Source organism: Dermacentor silvarum, chromosome 5 (assembly GCF_013339745.2).
Source record: "Dermacentor silvarum isolate Dsil-2018 chromosome 5, BIME_Dsil_1.4, whole genome shotgun sequence".
NCBI lineage: Eukaryota > Metazoa > Arthropoda > Arachnida > Ixodida > Ixodidae > Dermacentor > Dermacentor silvarum.
This window is the reverse complement of record NC_051158.1, coordinates 37,578,997-37,594,141: the sequence shown is the minus strand read 5'-3', so window position 1 is coordinate 37,594,141 and position 15,145 is coordinate 37,578,997. Positions and strand designations below refer to the sequence as shown.

The 15,145-nt window shown below is 48.0% G+C and overlaps 1 protein-coding gene across 1 annotated transcript in view; it reads left to right on the top strand.

Annotated features, from left to right (window-relative positions):
* LOC119454071 (carboxypeptidase A1-like) overlaps positions 1-12,289 on the top strand; it is a 54,366-nt gene extending 42,077 nt beyond the window's left edge. The window contains 7 exon segments of the mRNA XM_049667900.1: positions 2,018-2,116; positions 3,798-3,896; positions 5,074-5,184; positions 7,739-7,847; positions 10,104-10,306; positions 11,877-11,961; positions 12,087-12,289. Of these exon segments, the coding sequence (XP_049523857.1) occupies positions 2,018-2,116; positions 3,798-3,896; positions 5,074-5,184; positions 7,739-7,847; positions 10,104-10,306; positions 11,877-11,961; positions 12,087-12,274 (894 nt within the window). The 3' untranslated portion in view covers positions 12,275-12,289.
* Positions 12,290-15,145: the final 2,856 nt, after the last annotated feature.

Sequence of the window (15,145 nt, the reverse complement as noted above, 5' to 3'; positions counted from 1 at the left end):
GAAAACTTGAAGATTCTCTGACTTGGCTGAACCCCAATCACTCACACAGTCAATCAATCGATCAAGCAACCAATGAAAGCGGTAACACTGGGCTGCCACACAATAATATGTGCTGCATCGTGCCGACAAAATTGAGGTATTAAGCCACTAATTTGAAGGGGAAAAAAGGGCAGACTGCGTAAAGTGGTGTGCTCTAAGCCATGTTAGAGCAGTGCTTTTTTTTTCTTCGCATAATTTTCATTTACTATTCCGCACGGGCGACGTAATTTGTGTAATTCGATGTCACTTCTTTAAGGGCGATTGAAAACGAACGGAGACAGATGCGTTTCGCGACATATTCCACGGCGGATCGACCACGCTTCCAGACGTACTTGAACTACACGGAGGTAAGAAGCCCGCCTGTCTCTCTTTCGGTGCTGGCTTGTCACCATTGTTAATGGGACGCAAAAGATAAAACTGATTTGAGTTACGGTAAAGTACCCTTCTGCGGTACCAAAAAAGCCCATCTTAACGCGAGAAGACGCTTGGTAGCCCAGAAAAAAAAACGAAAATAAAGACTGGTGGCGACGCCACCTTCAATTTCCCGCACCAGCGTGCCGTGACGTCATCGTGACACCACGACGTCATGGATTTTGACTGCGTCTACTCGGGCCTAGTGAAATGTTTGTAAGTAAAAACTCACTACATCGTATTTCTGAAGTTCCAAAGACTGAGCAAGGCAAGTTTCGAAAACTTTTGCTGAGCCACAGCGGCCGAAATGCGAAAAAAAAGAACATTAAAATCCGTGACGTCACGCTGACGTATACCGGCCCTGGGGATCTGGCCCAAAATTCAACAGGAAACTGTGACCGTCATTTTCTCCTCTAGTAATCAACCCATTACAGTGAAAACAAATAAAGCAGTGGAGGAAGAAGAAAAACTTTATTAAATTGAGAAAGAGCTGGCTGGTTGATGGGGTCCTTTAGTCCTTGGGGGGGGGGGGGGGGGGGTATTTCGTAAGTGTCCACCTATAGTGGATACGTCCATGTCTTCTGCTGCTGAAGTGCTGATTGGCTGGGCGCGCCTGTCTGCTTCTGGGCTAGGATATGCATCGCAGGCTTGGAGACTATTCCGGCCAAGTATGTACGGCACGCCAATTGAGAGTCAGTGATGGTGGTCTCAGCTTTTGTCTGAGTAATGGCTAACGCGGTCACTGCCTCTTCCGCTTGGAGGGTAGTGGACTGTAGTTCTGCAAGAATGTTTTATCCATCTGAACTGATTCAGTGTTTCTCCTTAGTGTCCTTTTAAGGGAGATGATGACGGCGGTGGTACAGGTGGTTTTGGTGATGTCGACGACGTCGACGTTCAGCCTGAAATATGGCGCGTACTCACATTGTGGGATCGGCCAAAAATTGGGCGGTTGGTGCGATAGGCGCCTACTTCAGTAAAACTGCAGTGTCACCGAAGTAGGCGTCCTCGCTACTCCTATACTTGGAGGTGCAGAAGAAGCGAGAGCTGAGCAGAGTTGGTACAAGAAAAAACACTTTGTGCGCGGAATAGACACCGCAAGTACGGACAACAACAACACGTCTATTTCTAAACACCAATTATAGCCAAACGTACGCCACGTCGTTTTGGAGTTCGTACAGTTCGGGAAACTAGAAAGACCGTACGCTTTTCTCCCGAGCCTACCCTTTTCAAACGTCGCTTTTCTCCCGAGCCTACCCTCATCCGTGAGATGAAAATGAATTTGAAGTCGAATCTGCAAGCATGAAGAACGAGGGTGAAAGGACACAGCGCCCATGTTGTGTCCTTGACGTCCTTCGTCCTTTACGCGCTGTTACAAGTTTCCAAATACTCGTAGGTTATGCGCTAGTTCACCCATCTTTGGTGGTAATATGATTCGAACCTCTTGGTGCGTTCATAATAATCCTTGCCTCGTACGTATAAAACAACGTACGACTGGCGCCGTTTCCGACGTTGACTACTTTGTATGCGGCACATTCGGTCTCAATCACACACGTGCTTTCTTCTCCAGCTGAAGGATGCCGTCCAAGAGTACGCCAAGCAGTACGACCACGTGACGTACACGACCATTGGCAAATCCTACGAAGGCAGGGACCTCGTTGCTGTCCACGTGAGTGAGCATGATTTTTTTGACGATGTTTAAGGGACATTGAAGGAAAATATTAACTTGAGCTAGATTGAGCTGCTCTTCAGGTGCTATTCAGGTAACGGTGCTCGGCACCCCTCGTCGACGCCGTTGGCGCCGCGATTGGGGAGTACGAAATTGGAAACGGCAGTTCTCAACTGTATATATCTGTCCGATAAATGTCCGCAATTTTGATCGCAAGAAAGCGCTAGTGACGCTTTGAAATAACGTGATTACCGTTCGTGATTACGTCTTTCTCTGTAATGTTCCTTTAAAGTAACCATTATACCTAAAGGGGGGGGGGGGGGGGGGCGATGTCAGCTTGTTGGTTGATCATCATGGATGGCGCTGGTGCCTGTGTTCTGTTTCTTGTTGGGTCCCTTGTTTTCGCTACACTACACTACGTGCCATTCCATGGCGTCGCTAGGCTTCAGCAAGGAAACCACTATTAAACACAGGAGGTACACGGGCACACTTGAGTGACGGGAACACATTAGTATCAGCGCCTTCCTATCGTCCGATGATTGCCCGCTGATACATCATCATCATCATCAGCCTATATTTTATGTCCACTGCAGGACGAAGGCCTCTCCCTGCGATCTCCGCTGATATGTGCCTTGCGACAAATCCCCCAAACAAAAGGAAAGGTTTCCGCTCTGACCTCTGCATGAAACTCATCTTCCTATAACCTCATTGCCTTTCATTTGCTTCACTCTCTCTCCTCTTCCGATATCTATCACTTCCTGTGAACTTTCTCCTTGTTATTTCCGTCCTCCGATCTATACGCTCCTTTCTTACTGATTCTCTGTTTTGTCTCACCAACGCCACCACTGCGCCTCCTCCTAGTCCGCCAGCCCGCTCCGCCCGATCCCCTCGCCTGAGCTCACTCCGCCCCTTCACGTGACCCTTGACGTCACTACTCTCCTCCCTCGCACCCTCGCAGGGAGTCTACTTCCTCACCCGCTGCGCGACAAACATCGATGCCTCCGAACTTTGGACCAGTCGCGTGATCGGTGCTATTCTGAATCATTTAATTATTATCGTATATAGTTTTCCTGGCATACGATTACAGTTCTTGACCTCGTAGTCGCAATTAGTGCCATTCAGTGCCACTCCGAAATAATCCTTTGTATTTGTGTCTCAACAAGACGTGCGTGGCAAAATGGATTACACCACGCACTAAATAATTTACAGATTCTAGGGCTAATACTGCCCTCCCCCCCCCCCCCCAAACAAAATAATAGTCATCAATCGTGTGGGCTGTTCCTTTGTTTAACATACAACGCTCGCTACTTTCCCGACAGGAACGCTACGTCACGCTGATACGCGTATGCCGTTGGTGACCTGACAGTACCACGAGCGCAGCGTTACAGAAACGAAATGCATACAAGTTAAGATTATTGTTGGTCGACAAGGATAAACCCCAAGGTGTACAATACGGTATTTCGACAATTATATAACGCGAGATTTAGTTTCGTTTTGTTTTTATTTTATTTTATTTTATTTTCCTTTCTTGTTCGTGTCCGTATACTTTCCGGGGGAAATATTTAGCTCAGTATCCCGCTAACTACTTCACCGAGTGCGGACTGTACAACGCTAACACTGTCTTGTTTCTTAGCTTTTTTTTTTCGCTTTCTTTTTTCTTGTTGGTTTTCCCTCAACACAGATCAAGGCCAAAGCAAATTCGCCCATAGTTTTCATGCAGTGCGGAATCCACGCAAGGGAATGGATCTCACACGCCACCTGCCTGTACATCATTGATCAGGCAAGTGCGGTTGTAATAATGCTACGCTTGCGTTGGTTTACTTTTGCCGGTGACCGTGTCTATCACCAGATTATCGTTGTTAATGAATTATCACTCGGCGCAAGACGTTCCTATACTGTATGCTAAATTCCTTTAACACCAATCTTTCGAATGGAGTTGCTTACATTCCCGAATGTATGCAAGCACCGCGCGTTTGCTCTGTAATCTATATGTGGGAATGCATGTAGTGCATAGCAGACAGGCCCTAACCGTGAGATTAGATAAGGGGGCCGTGCTCGCCACTATCGTTCTGATTTCCTGTGTTGCTTGTTGTTCTGGGCTCAAATTCACCCAACTTCAAGAATTTCGATTCCTATTTATCATTTTTCTTTCTGGGGTTTACCTGCCAAAACCAGTTCTAATTATGAGGCACGCCGTAGTGGAGGGCTCCGGAATAATCTTGACCACCTGGGGTTCTTCAAAGTGCACTACAACGTGCACTACAATCCCGATTACTATAGCTCACAGTTCTTGGCAGTGTTTTATTCTTCACTGTCACCACGGCCTAACAATAGACAGTTTCAGAATACCGTTTGCAAGCAGACGCAAAGGGATTGCGTACTTAATTGTTTACGTACGTAATCTGTACTCACTGCGCATGCTCTGTACATTACTGGGCTTCTTTTGCATATGTACGCCATCTTCAGGTACGTTATTTACCACGTTTAAGGTTCGTAATGTTTACGTACACTCAGTGATACGCTCAGTGATACGCTCAGTGATACGCTCAGCGATACGCTCAGCGATACGCTCAGCGATACGCTCAGTGATACGCTCAGTGATACGCTCAGTGATACGCTCAGTGATACGCTCAGCGATAGGCTCAGTGATACGCTCAGCGATACGCTCAGTGATACGCTCAGTGATACGCACAGTGATACGCTCAGCGATACGTTCAGTGAAAATAAGACGCGTTCAACTGTCTACGATGAGTGCATGCGCGGGCAAAAAAAATATATTTTTGTTTCCTCTCGAGTAAATACTTTATTCGCCTGAATGTTTTAAGTGTCTTCAGTTCAACGAAATACTCCGCTGGCTCCACAGCCTTTGTTAAATCGAGGGTTCACTGCATAATGATGATGAGTGTTTCTTCGTTTCTTCTTTCTGTATACCTCGTCACTGCGAATGGACGCCGCAGCTGGCGACCCGCTACGAAAAGGACGAAGAAATCCGCCGCCTGGTGTCCGCGTACGAGTGGCGTATCCACCCGGTGGTCAATCCTGACGGCTACGACTACACGCACACCAAGGTGAGTCAGTCACCTTTTGTATTATGAATATTATTATTAACATGATAGAAAGACACTTTGGCACATAATTACGGCGCCGGCTGCTCTTTGACTCTTCAACAGGTGGTACAGTTACGCATACTGTTTTCTGTACCTTCGCACATGGTTTTGCAGGAGAAAGAGTAGGAGAGCAGTTAATTAACGAACACTCAACACCGTTGTCACGTGGCAGTCAAAACCACTCCGCGACATTACAAAGAAGCTCTCAAAGCAACAATGCGAACAACAGTGTTATCACCCACGCTGAGTGGTCTACGGTCTAATTTCATTAAAGACGATTTCAGTCGGCTTCTGTGTGTATCGTGATGAGGGCATTCTAGAAGAAGGTGATAAGCGTATTCGTCAACAAAGCCACGATCATAACTGCAAAATTTCAGTCGCCGCGCAGAGAAAAACCGTGCCTCGTAACTATCGCAGCAACTGCACCATAATTCACGAAAAACACCGTCGAACACGAGTGCATGCTCCTAACACACCGTCGCACGTCTTAATGTTCTAACGTTTACTACTTGCAATATACCAAACAAGGTGAATGAGCGATTAGAATAATGGCATCTAAAGGGGTCGATTTTTTCCTATATTCACAAGCATACGAAGTAAGATAGTGCATAGTGGGAAATAATGATGTTTAATTGACATGTAGAAGTAATCAAGAAAAAAATCAAAGTGGAAAAAAGAAAAGGCACGAGGATGTCCCACATTCTCCGCTTTGGCCGTGAGCGACGCTGGTTAACCCTCCTAGGGCTAATCTTGCATCATCATCATCATCATCATCATCATCATCATCATCATCATATGATCATCATCACTGCCTGCAATCTGCAATTACCCGTATTCGCTGCATTATCTTACGCATTACATGGCCTGCTTAGCTGTATTTTTTCCTCCTAATGTCGACTAGAATATCGGCTATCCCCGTTTGCCCTCTGATCCACTCTTGCATGCACACTCCAAGAAAACGAATGGAAGAATCGCCGCCGTGGTATAGCTTGATTGGTAAAGCACCGCAGGCATAATGCGGACGATTTGGGTTTGCTTCCACCTGCAACAACTTAGCATTTCGTCAGCTTTTATATCTCTTTTTCGTATTACTACTACATATTATTTAAACGTAACAATTAACTTCCCCTATGCTTTCTCTCGCTTAATTGACTGTTTCTTGGTGTGGTTGCGACAAATCAGATTTTAAAACACTCGAAAGGGTTCACAGGAAAATACAGACTCGAAGTGATCGATGGTGGGCGGACCAGAGAAGCCTGAGCCAGGAGCAAGAGAGAGAGAGAGAGAAAGGCAAAGGAAAGACAGGGAGGTTAACCAGAGAATATCTCCGGTTGGCTACCCTGTATCGGGGGACGGGGAAAGGGATGTGATAGATGAGTCAGGAGCAAACGTTTCGACAAAGGGACTCGTCATCATCGGGGCCACTTTGCGCAGGAGCTCTGCGCACGTAACGGTCTCGGACGGGATCAAAATGCGCACGCGCACAACGTAGGTAGCCTCCTCGCGTCTCGCGGACACACGTTAAATCTGCGCCCCGATTGTGTTGCTCGTGGAAAACAGCGTCTATCCGAACCGTCGAGAGGGCGTCGACTTCGTCCCACGGGATGCGCCGATGAGAAATGTTCGTCTTAAAAGAAACCTACGAGACATTTCGCGTCCCGAATCAACGCAGCGAACATACCACAAGGCAGTGCAAACGCGCAGATCGCGCTTTCGTCAAAAGCGTAGGGCTCAAACTCCGGCGTGTCCTGTACCATAACCTCCGAGATTAGGAGGTACGCCCACGCGCTCTCCTTTATCTCTGAGGCCATGCCAGCACTAACTTGGCGGCAGTAGCGTTAGTGCCTACCGACAGAGGGCGCGAATGAGGATGCGGAAGTATAGTTACTGTACATGTTTAGCCGTACACAGCAACTCTATACGGAAATAACCACTGTACAGCCGAGCGCCTCTACAACAAAGGCCTCTGCAACGAAATGATCTGTATAACGAAATAATATTTCTGTCCCGGTTATGTTGTGAGCAGGATGTTGCGGCGCTGTTGTGAGCTCTGCGCTGCGCGACCTTTACAACGAAGTGACATGTATAACGAATGATTTCGGAGGCCCCAGCGCTTCGTTATAACGTCGTTCGGCTGTACATCTGCAAGACCTGCACGCAGATAATTTTGCGTGCTCGAAAGTTTCTGCATTCCAAAGTACTGACCTGGTGCACACTGTGCAATTCCGCCATATTGCCGAATTCGCCATCTGCCATCTTGTCAGCCTCGATTGGCTAACAAGGCTGTTACGACTTCTTTGATTGGTGAAAAACGCCACCAAGGTAGAATCCGACGACATGCAAGTTCGACCCCCCCCCCCCTCCCCCGGGCATTTTGGAGTTTACCCCACCAAGAGTTCTTACGCCTGCATGTTCAAACGATTGTACGCGCGTGATTGTAAAACGCATGACGTATCGCTACTCCTAGATATGGTGCCTAACGAGTGGTCGCTGTTCAACTTGATGCCTTCGCCAGGACCGGTACTGGAGGAAAACCCGCTCCAAGAACGGCGCCTCGGAGGAGTGTCTGGGAGCCGACGCAAACCGAAACTTTGACACCAGCGAGTTTTGTCGCACGTTTGATGGTAAGTATGCAAATCCAATAAAACTACTGCGAGATGCGCATGTGAGCTATAGTTGTCGTCTTATCATTATAGCGTAGAAACCGCGCTAAAACAGCACAAAAACAAAAAATTTGGTGCCAATCCATGCCGTGAAGGTGGTTGGCCAGCGAATCTGCGGTATCACCTGATCCGATAGACCAATGTGACGTAGCCCTGAACTGGGTCCTGCCGATCGAGCCTGAGCACGACGCCTTTGTGCATATTGACGTTGCTGTTCCTTTTGTCGCTCATCGCGTTCGCGCTGATCTTCAGGCGCCCTAAATGTGTGTTGCTTGCTCGCTTTGAGCAGGTAGCGCTGCGTCCAGCCTAGCCTGAGCACGACGCCGTTGTGCGTATTGACGTTGCTGTTCCCGTCACCGCTCATCCCGTTCACGCTGCTCTTCGGGAGTCCCAACTGCGCGTGGCCTTTCCATAGCGCTATCGCAACACAAACGATATCAGATGCTAGGCGGGTTCCTCTTTTACGATGAAAGTGTAGTGACGTCACTCCCGGCTTCGTATGCTGCAGTTGCCGCTCACGCGCGCTAGGAGGGGGCAAGGGATCAGGTTAGTGCGCATCCCCACTTCTACACCGTCTGCGCCGGCTGAGCGCCGAGCGCGGCCGCCCGTATCCTATATCTTGTCGGCAACCTGCGATGGGTTCGAAGGCTAGCCGACCCGAGATAGCTGATGGCTTCGTGCGCGCTGTGTTCTAGCGCATCTGGTTTACACTGAGCCGAGAGGCAGTACGAAGGGGAATTCGCTCGCCTCTGTTGCCGCTCGTCATGGCGCCAGCGTTCTGACAGCAAGTGTCCGCGATCATCGAGTGAGATGTGTTCGTGTTTGCCGGTGTGCGCGTGATACCATGCTTATTAGTTTAGTTAGTAAACTATTCTTGCGTCAATACACCCAGATACATCGACGACACTTGAAATCCCTAACGTCACATTGAAATACCGGCGCGGCGGAGCGGTTTTGGCGTGAAATTCAAGAAAGTGAAGTTTGTCTCCCTTTTTCGTCAACACTTACCCACCGTTTACCGCCAACTTAATCAAAACTTACTGTTGACTAATTGCGTTTATATTTTAAGCTAATTGAATTAAGCGCCCTACACAGTGTGGTAGCCAGCATTATGCAGCTCCCGTGTCCTTAATCTGTCCTTCACGGCAACATTAATCAGTTGCCCTAATGAAACAACAATAATTCAATTACTTATCTTATGTGTGTGTGGGTCGATACAGTATTAGGTGTACTGCAATCAAATTGCTGCAGTTTATTTCGTTCTTAGAGGTGAATTAATGAGTTTATTGTGGTGCTACACTTTACTCAGTTTGAATCCAAGTTTGAGATTCGTACTATACGCTAGCTGGACGACAACTTATCTTTTCTCCCACTTTCATTTCCCGGTTTCTTTATTATTTTCTCGATTTCAATTTCCACTACAGCTACTTACCTCTATGCTTTCATTGGCTTCTCTGTCCGTCGGCTTAATATATATGGGCGTGATTAACAAAAAAAATTGAGTCCCTTTGTTTCCCTTTTTCTTGTTTACCCATCCAGGAGCCACATATGACAGACAAAACACTTTACACTAAATGTTTCCGCAACCAGTGCAAATAATAGATACCTCATGCTATTTATTTATTTATTTATTTATTTATTTATTTATTTATTTATTTATTTATTTATTTATTTATTTATTTATTTATTTATTTGAAATACCTTACATGCTCGTAGGGCATCCTGTAAGGGGGGCCGTCAAAATCCCAACAGTGCATACACAACCAGATAAAGACAACAAAGTGCAATACATGGTAACTAAAATTTTGAGCGCATATTCGCAGTACAGAAGAGAAGATCAAAATGCGGAAATAACAAGAAGAAATACGGTACACTAGTTAAAGCACATCATAAAATAAAAAGCGCATGGCGCATGAATAAGTGCGCAATCCATGAAAGCGTGATATAGCATGATGTAAGGCAAACAAAAGGTAAGAAAAGAGGGGAACGAAAATGCTTAACAGGAAATCAGGAAAAAAAGAATCGCATCAAAAAATGAACTGTCCAGATGCTAAACGACAACTGCACTACATTACACATCTCGAAGGCAAACATGACACGCAAGTGGCTTTCACACAAGAGACGTCGTGAGCAAGTGCAGACACTAAATTAAGCCTGTTATCGCAATTAAAACAGTCCATAATGTTATAGCGTTGGCTATCGCGATTCGTGACGCAGGCCAGCCGTCTCCCTCGGACCCCTGCTCGCTCACCTACTGTGGCGACAGTGCCTTCTCGGAAGTCGAGACCCGCGCCATTCGGGACGCCGTGATGGCGACCCGGAACCGCACCGAGTTCTTCTTCGACGTGCACAGCTACGGCACGATGTGGATGTTCCCCCACGGTTACACCAACGCCCTAGTTCCCGAATACGACCAACTGGTGAGTGCTGGACCCCGGTGTCATGATGTAAGGCTGTTATCTTCATCATTAGCAGCAGCAGCAGCAGCCTATTTTTTACACCCACTGCAGGACGAAGTCCTCTCCCAGCGATCTCCAATTAGCGTTGTCTTGCGCAAGCTGATTAGTACTTGCGCCTGCAAATTTCCTAACTTCATCACTCCATCAACCCACCTAGTCTTCTGCCGTCCTCGACTGCACTTAACCTTCTCTCGGTATCCATTCAGTAACTGTAATGTTCCACCCCATCCTACGCATTACGTGGCCTGCCCAGCTCGATTTTTTAGGGGCGAAGCTCCTTATAGCGGCACCCGTTCCGTCCCCGTCGTAGTAGTAGTAGTAGTATGTAACCAGTCTGAGAAAAATGAGAAAAAAATCCGAAGTTGTGTCCGTAGCGCGGAATCGAACCAGGGACCCCTCGCTTCCGAGCGCGCGGCGTTAGCCCACTACGCCACGAAGCGGACATGGACAAACGCACCACGATGGCTATAAATACCCAACATTAACGAAAGGCCGCGTTTCTAGCGCGTTTCTAACGCGTTTGTGCTAGCGCGTTACGGCCCGTGTAAGAAGCTGGTGTAAGACGCTGTGGCCTCTCCACCTTACCTTCAACGCGTTTCGAACGCGCTGCCCAAAGCGGTGGCAAGTCAAGTTCAAGTCGAGGAGCGTTTATGAATACGGGGGGTATACTCTCTCAGCAGTCATGTGATGGCGTCGGCAAACGCGGTGCACGTTCCGGCATGTGTAAATGGCTGCGTAAGACGCTGTGGCCGCTCCCCCTTACTAGAGAGTACTGCACGTTTCTAACGCGTTTGTGCTAGCGTCCCCTTAAGCGGGAGATCCGATGATTCCCTCCGGAGCTTCGCCCACTTATCATCATTCACCTCGCGGATCTGCTGTCATTTTTTTTTCTCTTAATGTCCGCTAGAATATCCGCTATGCCCGTTTTCTCTTTGATCCACACAACCCCCTTCCTGTCTCTTAACGTTAGGCCTAAACATTTCTCGTTCCATCACTCATTGCGTGCTCCTTAACTTGTTCTTGATCTTCTTTATTAACCTCCAAGATTCTGCTCCATATGTAAGCATGGGTAGAATGTAATGATTGTAGACTTTTCGACGACAGTGTTAAGCTCCCAGTCAGGATTTGATAATGCCTGCCGTACGCACTGCGCAACCTTTTTATTCTTCTGTAAATTTTTTTTCTCATGCTCAGGGTGCTCTGTGAGTAATTGACTTTGATAAACGTAGACTCCTGCACAGACTCTAGAGGCTGACTGGCAATCATAAATTCTTGTTCCCTTTGTCTTTCGCATATTAATCTTCAACCATACTTCCTAGTGCTGTACTGATACGCAACGGAGCATTTGTAAAAATATTCGAGCATTCCTGGTACAATGCCAGGAACGCTGTCACCGGTAGACGACGATACGTCCGGCATTAATCACGCGAAATTTCTCGTGAGTGAAAGTTTTCCAGAAAGTGATCGCCCTAGAATACCGCCCCAGAACGTATATGGCCTCCTTATATCGTTTGTACGCACTTTATTACAGCTCAACATTTCGCGAAGAGCCGCAGAAGCCATCAAGAAAGTCAAGGGTTCTGTCTACAGGGTTGGAGCGATGCACGAGACGATATGTAAGTGGACAGTGAATGTTATAGTTTCGGAATTCATGTGCTTTGCTTTATTCTCTTGCTAAGTGTACGACACCGTACCGAACAATTTATGCGAACGATCGACGTCCTTCTTTCACTTACTACAGATCCAATGTCCGGAGGCAGCTCTGACTGGGCATACGACAAGGCCGGCGTGAAGAAGTCTTTCACCATCGAACTGCAGCCTGCGTATGCCATATTTGACGCTGACTTCGGATTCCTGCACCCGAGCAAGGACATCGTCTCTACCGCCACCGAAGCATGGGAGGGCATCAAGGCGGCAGTCTCCACCTAGAGCCGTCGGCACCATTGCTGTCACATATATGTGAATATTGTATCGATACCTGCAAAATTTTCAGTGAAATAAACATCATTGGGTGTGACCCAACTATGTGCTATAGGGAATACGATGTAATGGAAGCCTCAGGAGTAATTTCGACTGTCTGGGGTTCTTCAGCGAGCACTCAAAGCAAGATAGACGAGCGGGTTTTCCTGTTCCGCTTCCATCGCAATACCTCCATCAGGAATCCGACCCTTGACCTCGTTCTCCGCAGCAGAACGTCATAACCAATGAGCCACCACGGCGACTTTCCATTGAAATATGCTGATCTACAGACAACGTTCGAAATCTCGTGGTTCTCCATGTTCTCTAAGCCTCGGGGGGGGGGGGGGGGGGGGGGCATCGTGTTTTCCTCACTTTCGGGGTAACAAGACCCCTGAAATGACTTTGTATATGGCATGACCACAAAGCACATGCTTTGCTCCTCAAGCTACTTTATTTTCAACTTGAAAGAAGCACGATTCGTATGCATTCAAAGAACTGTTGCCAGCCGCCCGGTGATGAGAACACGGAGCCCTGTTTTTAAAGTGAATGCCTTTGTTTGCCTCTTTCGCCCAGTTTCGTTGTCGGCTGGTGCAGGGTCGATGGTCGTACTCATCGAGAAAAACGTTCGTTCGCTCGCTCGTTTTTATTTTCCTTGGACAATCATTGTCGATGGTTTCCGCGCTATTCTTTTAACGGCGAAGCTGTTTAAGCTGGAGGTATTCCGTTAGTGTACGCCCGAAATGTGGGCCGATCCTGGAGGTTGTGCAGAACGGGATCGAGCGCAATGGAACATACCCCTGTGAATCAGCGAAGCTGTTTAAGCTCGAGGATGGTCCGTTATGTGTACGCCGCAAAACCTCCGCCTGGCGATGACGTCACCATGCGTCGCCTAGCAACGCTTCGCCACCGCTGCGCCGACCACGCCGAGCCTCACCACAGCTGCGTGAGCCGTGACGTCATCGCGTGCGCCGCATCGCTTCGCCTTAGCTTTGCCGAGCCATGACGTCACCGCGTCGTGCGGAGTGGTTGCCGCGGCTGCGCAGAGGCGGAGCTAAGCCGTGACGTCACTGCGCCGACCCACGGGATATGTAGCTCCGCGTCGCCGCCGCGGCGACACAAAAGCCCCGCCGTCTCCGCACTGAGCACATCGCCGCAAAGATGGGGCGGCCGAAAAAGAACGTCACTCCCGAAGAAGGGGAAGCGCGGCGCGAAAGCCGCCGCGCCGCTACTCGAGAACAAGCGACACGACTTCGGTCTGATCCCGAGTATCGCGCCGCCGAAGCGACGGCGAAACGTCGGCGATTAGCAGAAGATCAAGAGTTACGAGCCCGCGAAACCGAGCAAAAGCGTTTGAGCGTCCAGGAGTGTCCAGATACTTTAATGACCGAGTGTTCATTGCTCCTTGGGATGTCGATGATTCCGAGGTGATCTTGCGCAAAACGCTGGCCGAGTCTCGAAGCATAACCTCGCAAAAACTTGGCCGAAACGAGATAAAGCTAAGTGGGGTTCGCCAGCTTCGCTTTGGCCCAGTCTTCGTACCACTAGTGTGAAGCTGTCCCCATTTTTTTCTTCACTTAATATTTTAAGCTCTTACCATCCCGATATACCCAAGTCTGCAGAACCCGTCTTGTGCGTCTGAATGTGATACGCTTTGCAATAATAATCAACAAGTGTCGAACTTCATCAATCAGCCTTTGAAAAGGATCCATTGGGATCCTAGGCCGGATCCCTTATCGTCGTTGGCGGGACTGCTCTAAAAGCTCCCATTAGAATCTTGCAATAAATTGGTCTGTAAGTTTATTCCCCACCGTTTTCGTACCCATCATCAACACTTTTCTCTCTTAATCTTTTTTACTCCCTTTTCCCATTGCTACTTGAGTAGCAGGTCAGAACTTTGATTCAGGCCTACCTCACAGCTTTTCTATCATATAAATCCCCTCCCCCACCCTAACCGCCGGCACATTGGCCAATGCCCCGTAGCGGGTAAGTGCCATATGTTTTCGAGGAGAAAGTAAGCGACACAACACTCCAACAGCAGGCAAGAAATACTCACCAAACTTGCCAAGACGTGAGTTATCAAGCCGCGAAGTTCGTTTGCGTTGAGTGAGGGTGCCGTTGGTCACCATGGCGCCGATTGGTCACTATATTCGGTGTGCCACTTAATGGCCGAATTGCGCACAGAACATTAACGAGGTTCTACAGACTACAGACTTATCCAGAGCTCTTGCTCTCGCATTGTGTCTCATCTTTTCTTGGCTTGTTTCACAATATAATAATGTACTGCATGTATACCTTGAGGGTAATTTTAAATAAACAATTCACGGGGCACTTAGTTATCTTTGCGTGGATGAATGCGAAAGTATTGCGACCACCGCGCGATGCCTATGCTCGCTCAGTCATTGAGTAACTACGTGACCGAAACGTTTTGATGCATTCTGTAATTGCGACAACCAACGGTGTTCGTCACAACGTGCGCACAACGCAAGGTCGTGGGTTCGACTCCCAACAAACGTCGTGGGGACAAGTGCCTTAATTAACTCTACCTTAATTAACTGTGCCTTAATTATGTTGGCCTTAATTAAGACCAGAGGTCATGGGTTCTACTCCCACCAAAGGTCGACTCCCACCACGTGGTCACGCCAAAGCCGGATTTTCCGCCTCACGAGCTATATAATGCTTTCTAATTAATAAATATATGCCGTCTCAACCTTTCGTTTAGGCCCCTCAATTATCCGCAACTATTTGCACGCTGGCTGATACATAAACATGCATGGTTAGCCCCAGCTGATGTAGTCGTATATGCGCGCCCCCCTGCTGACGTACGGGGTGAGGGATTTGAGG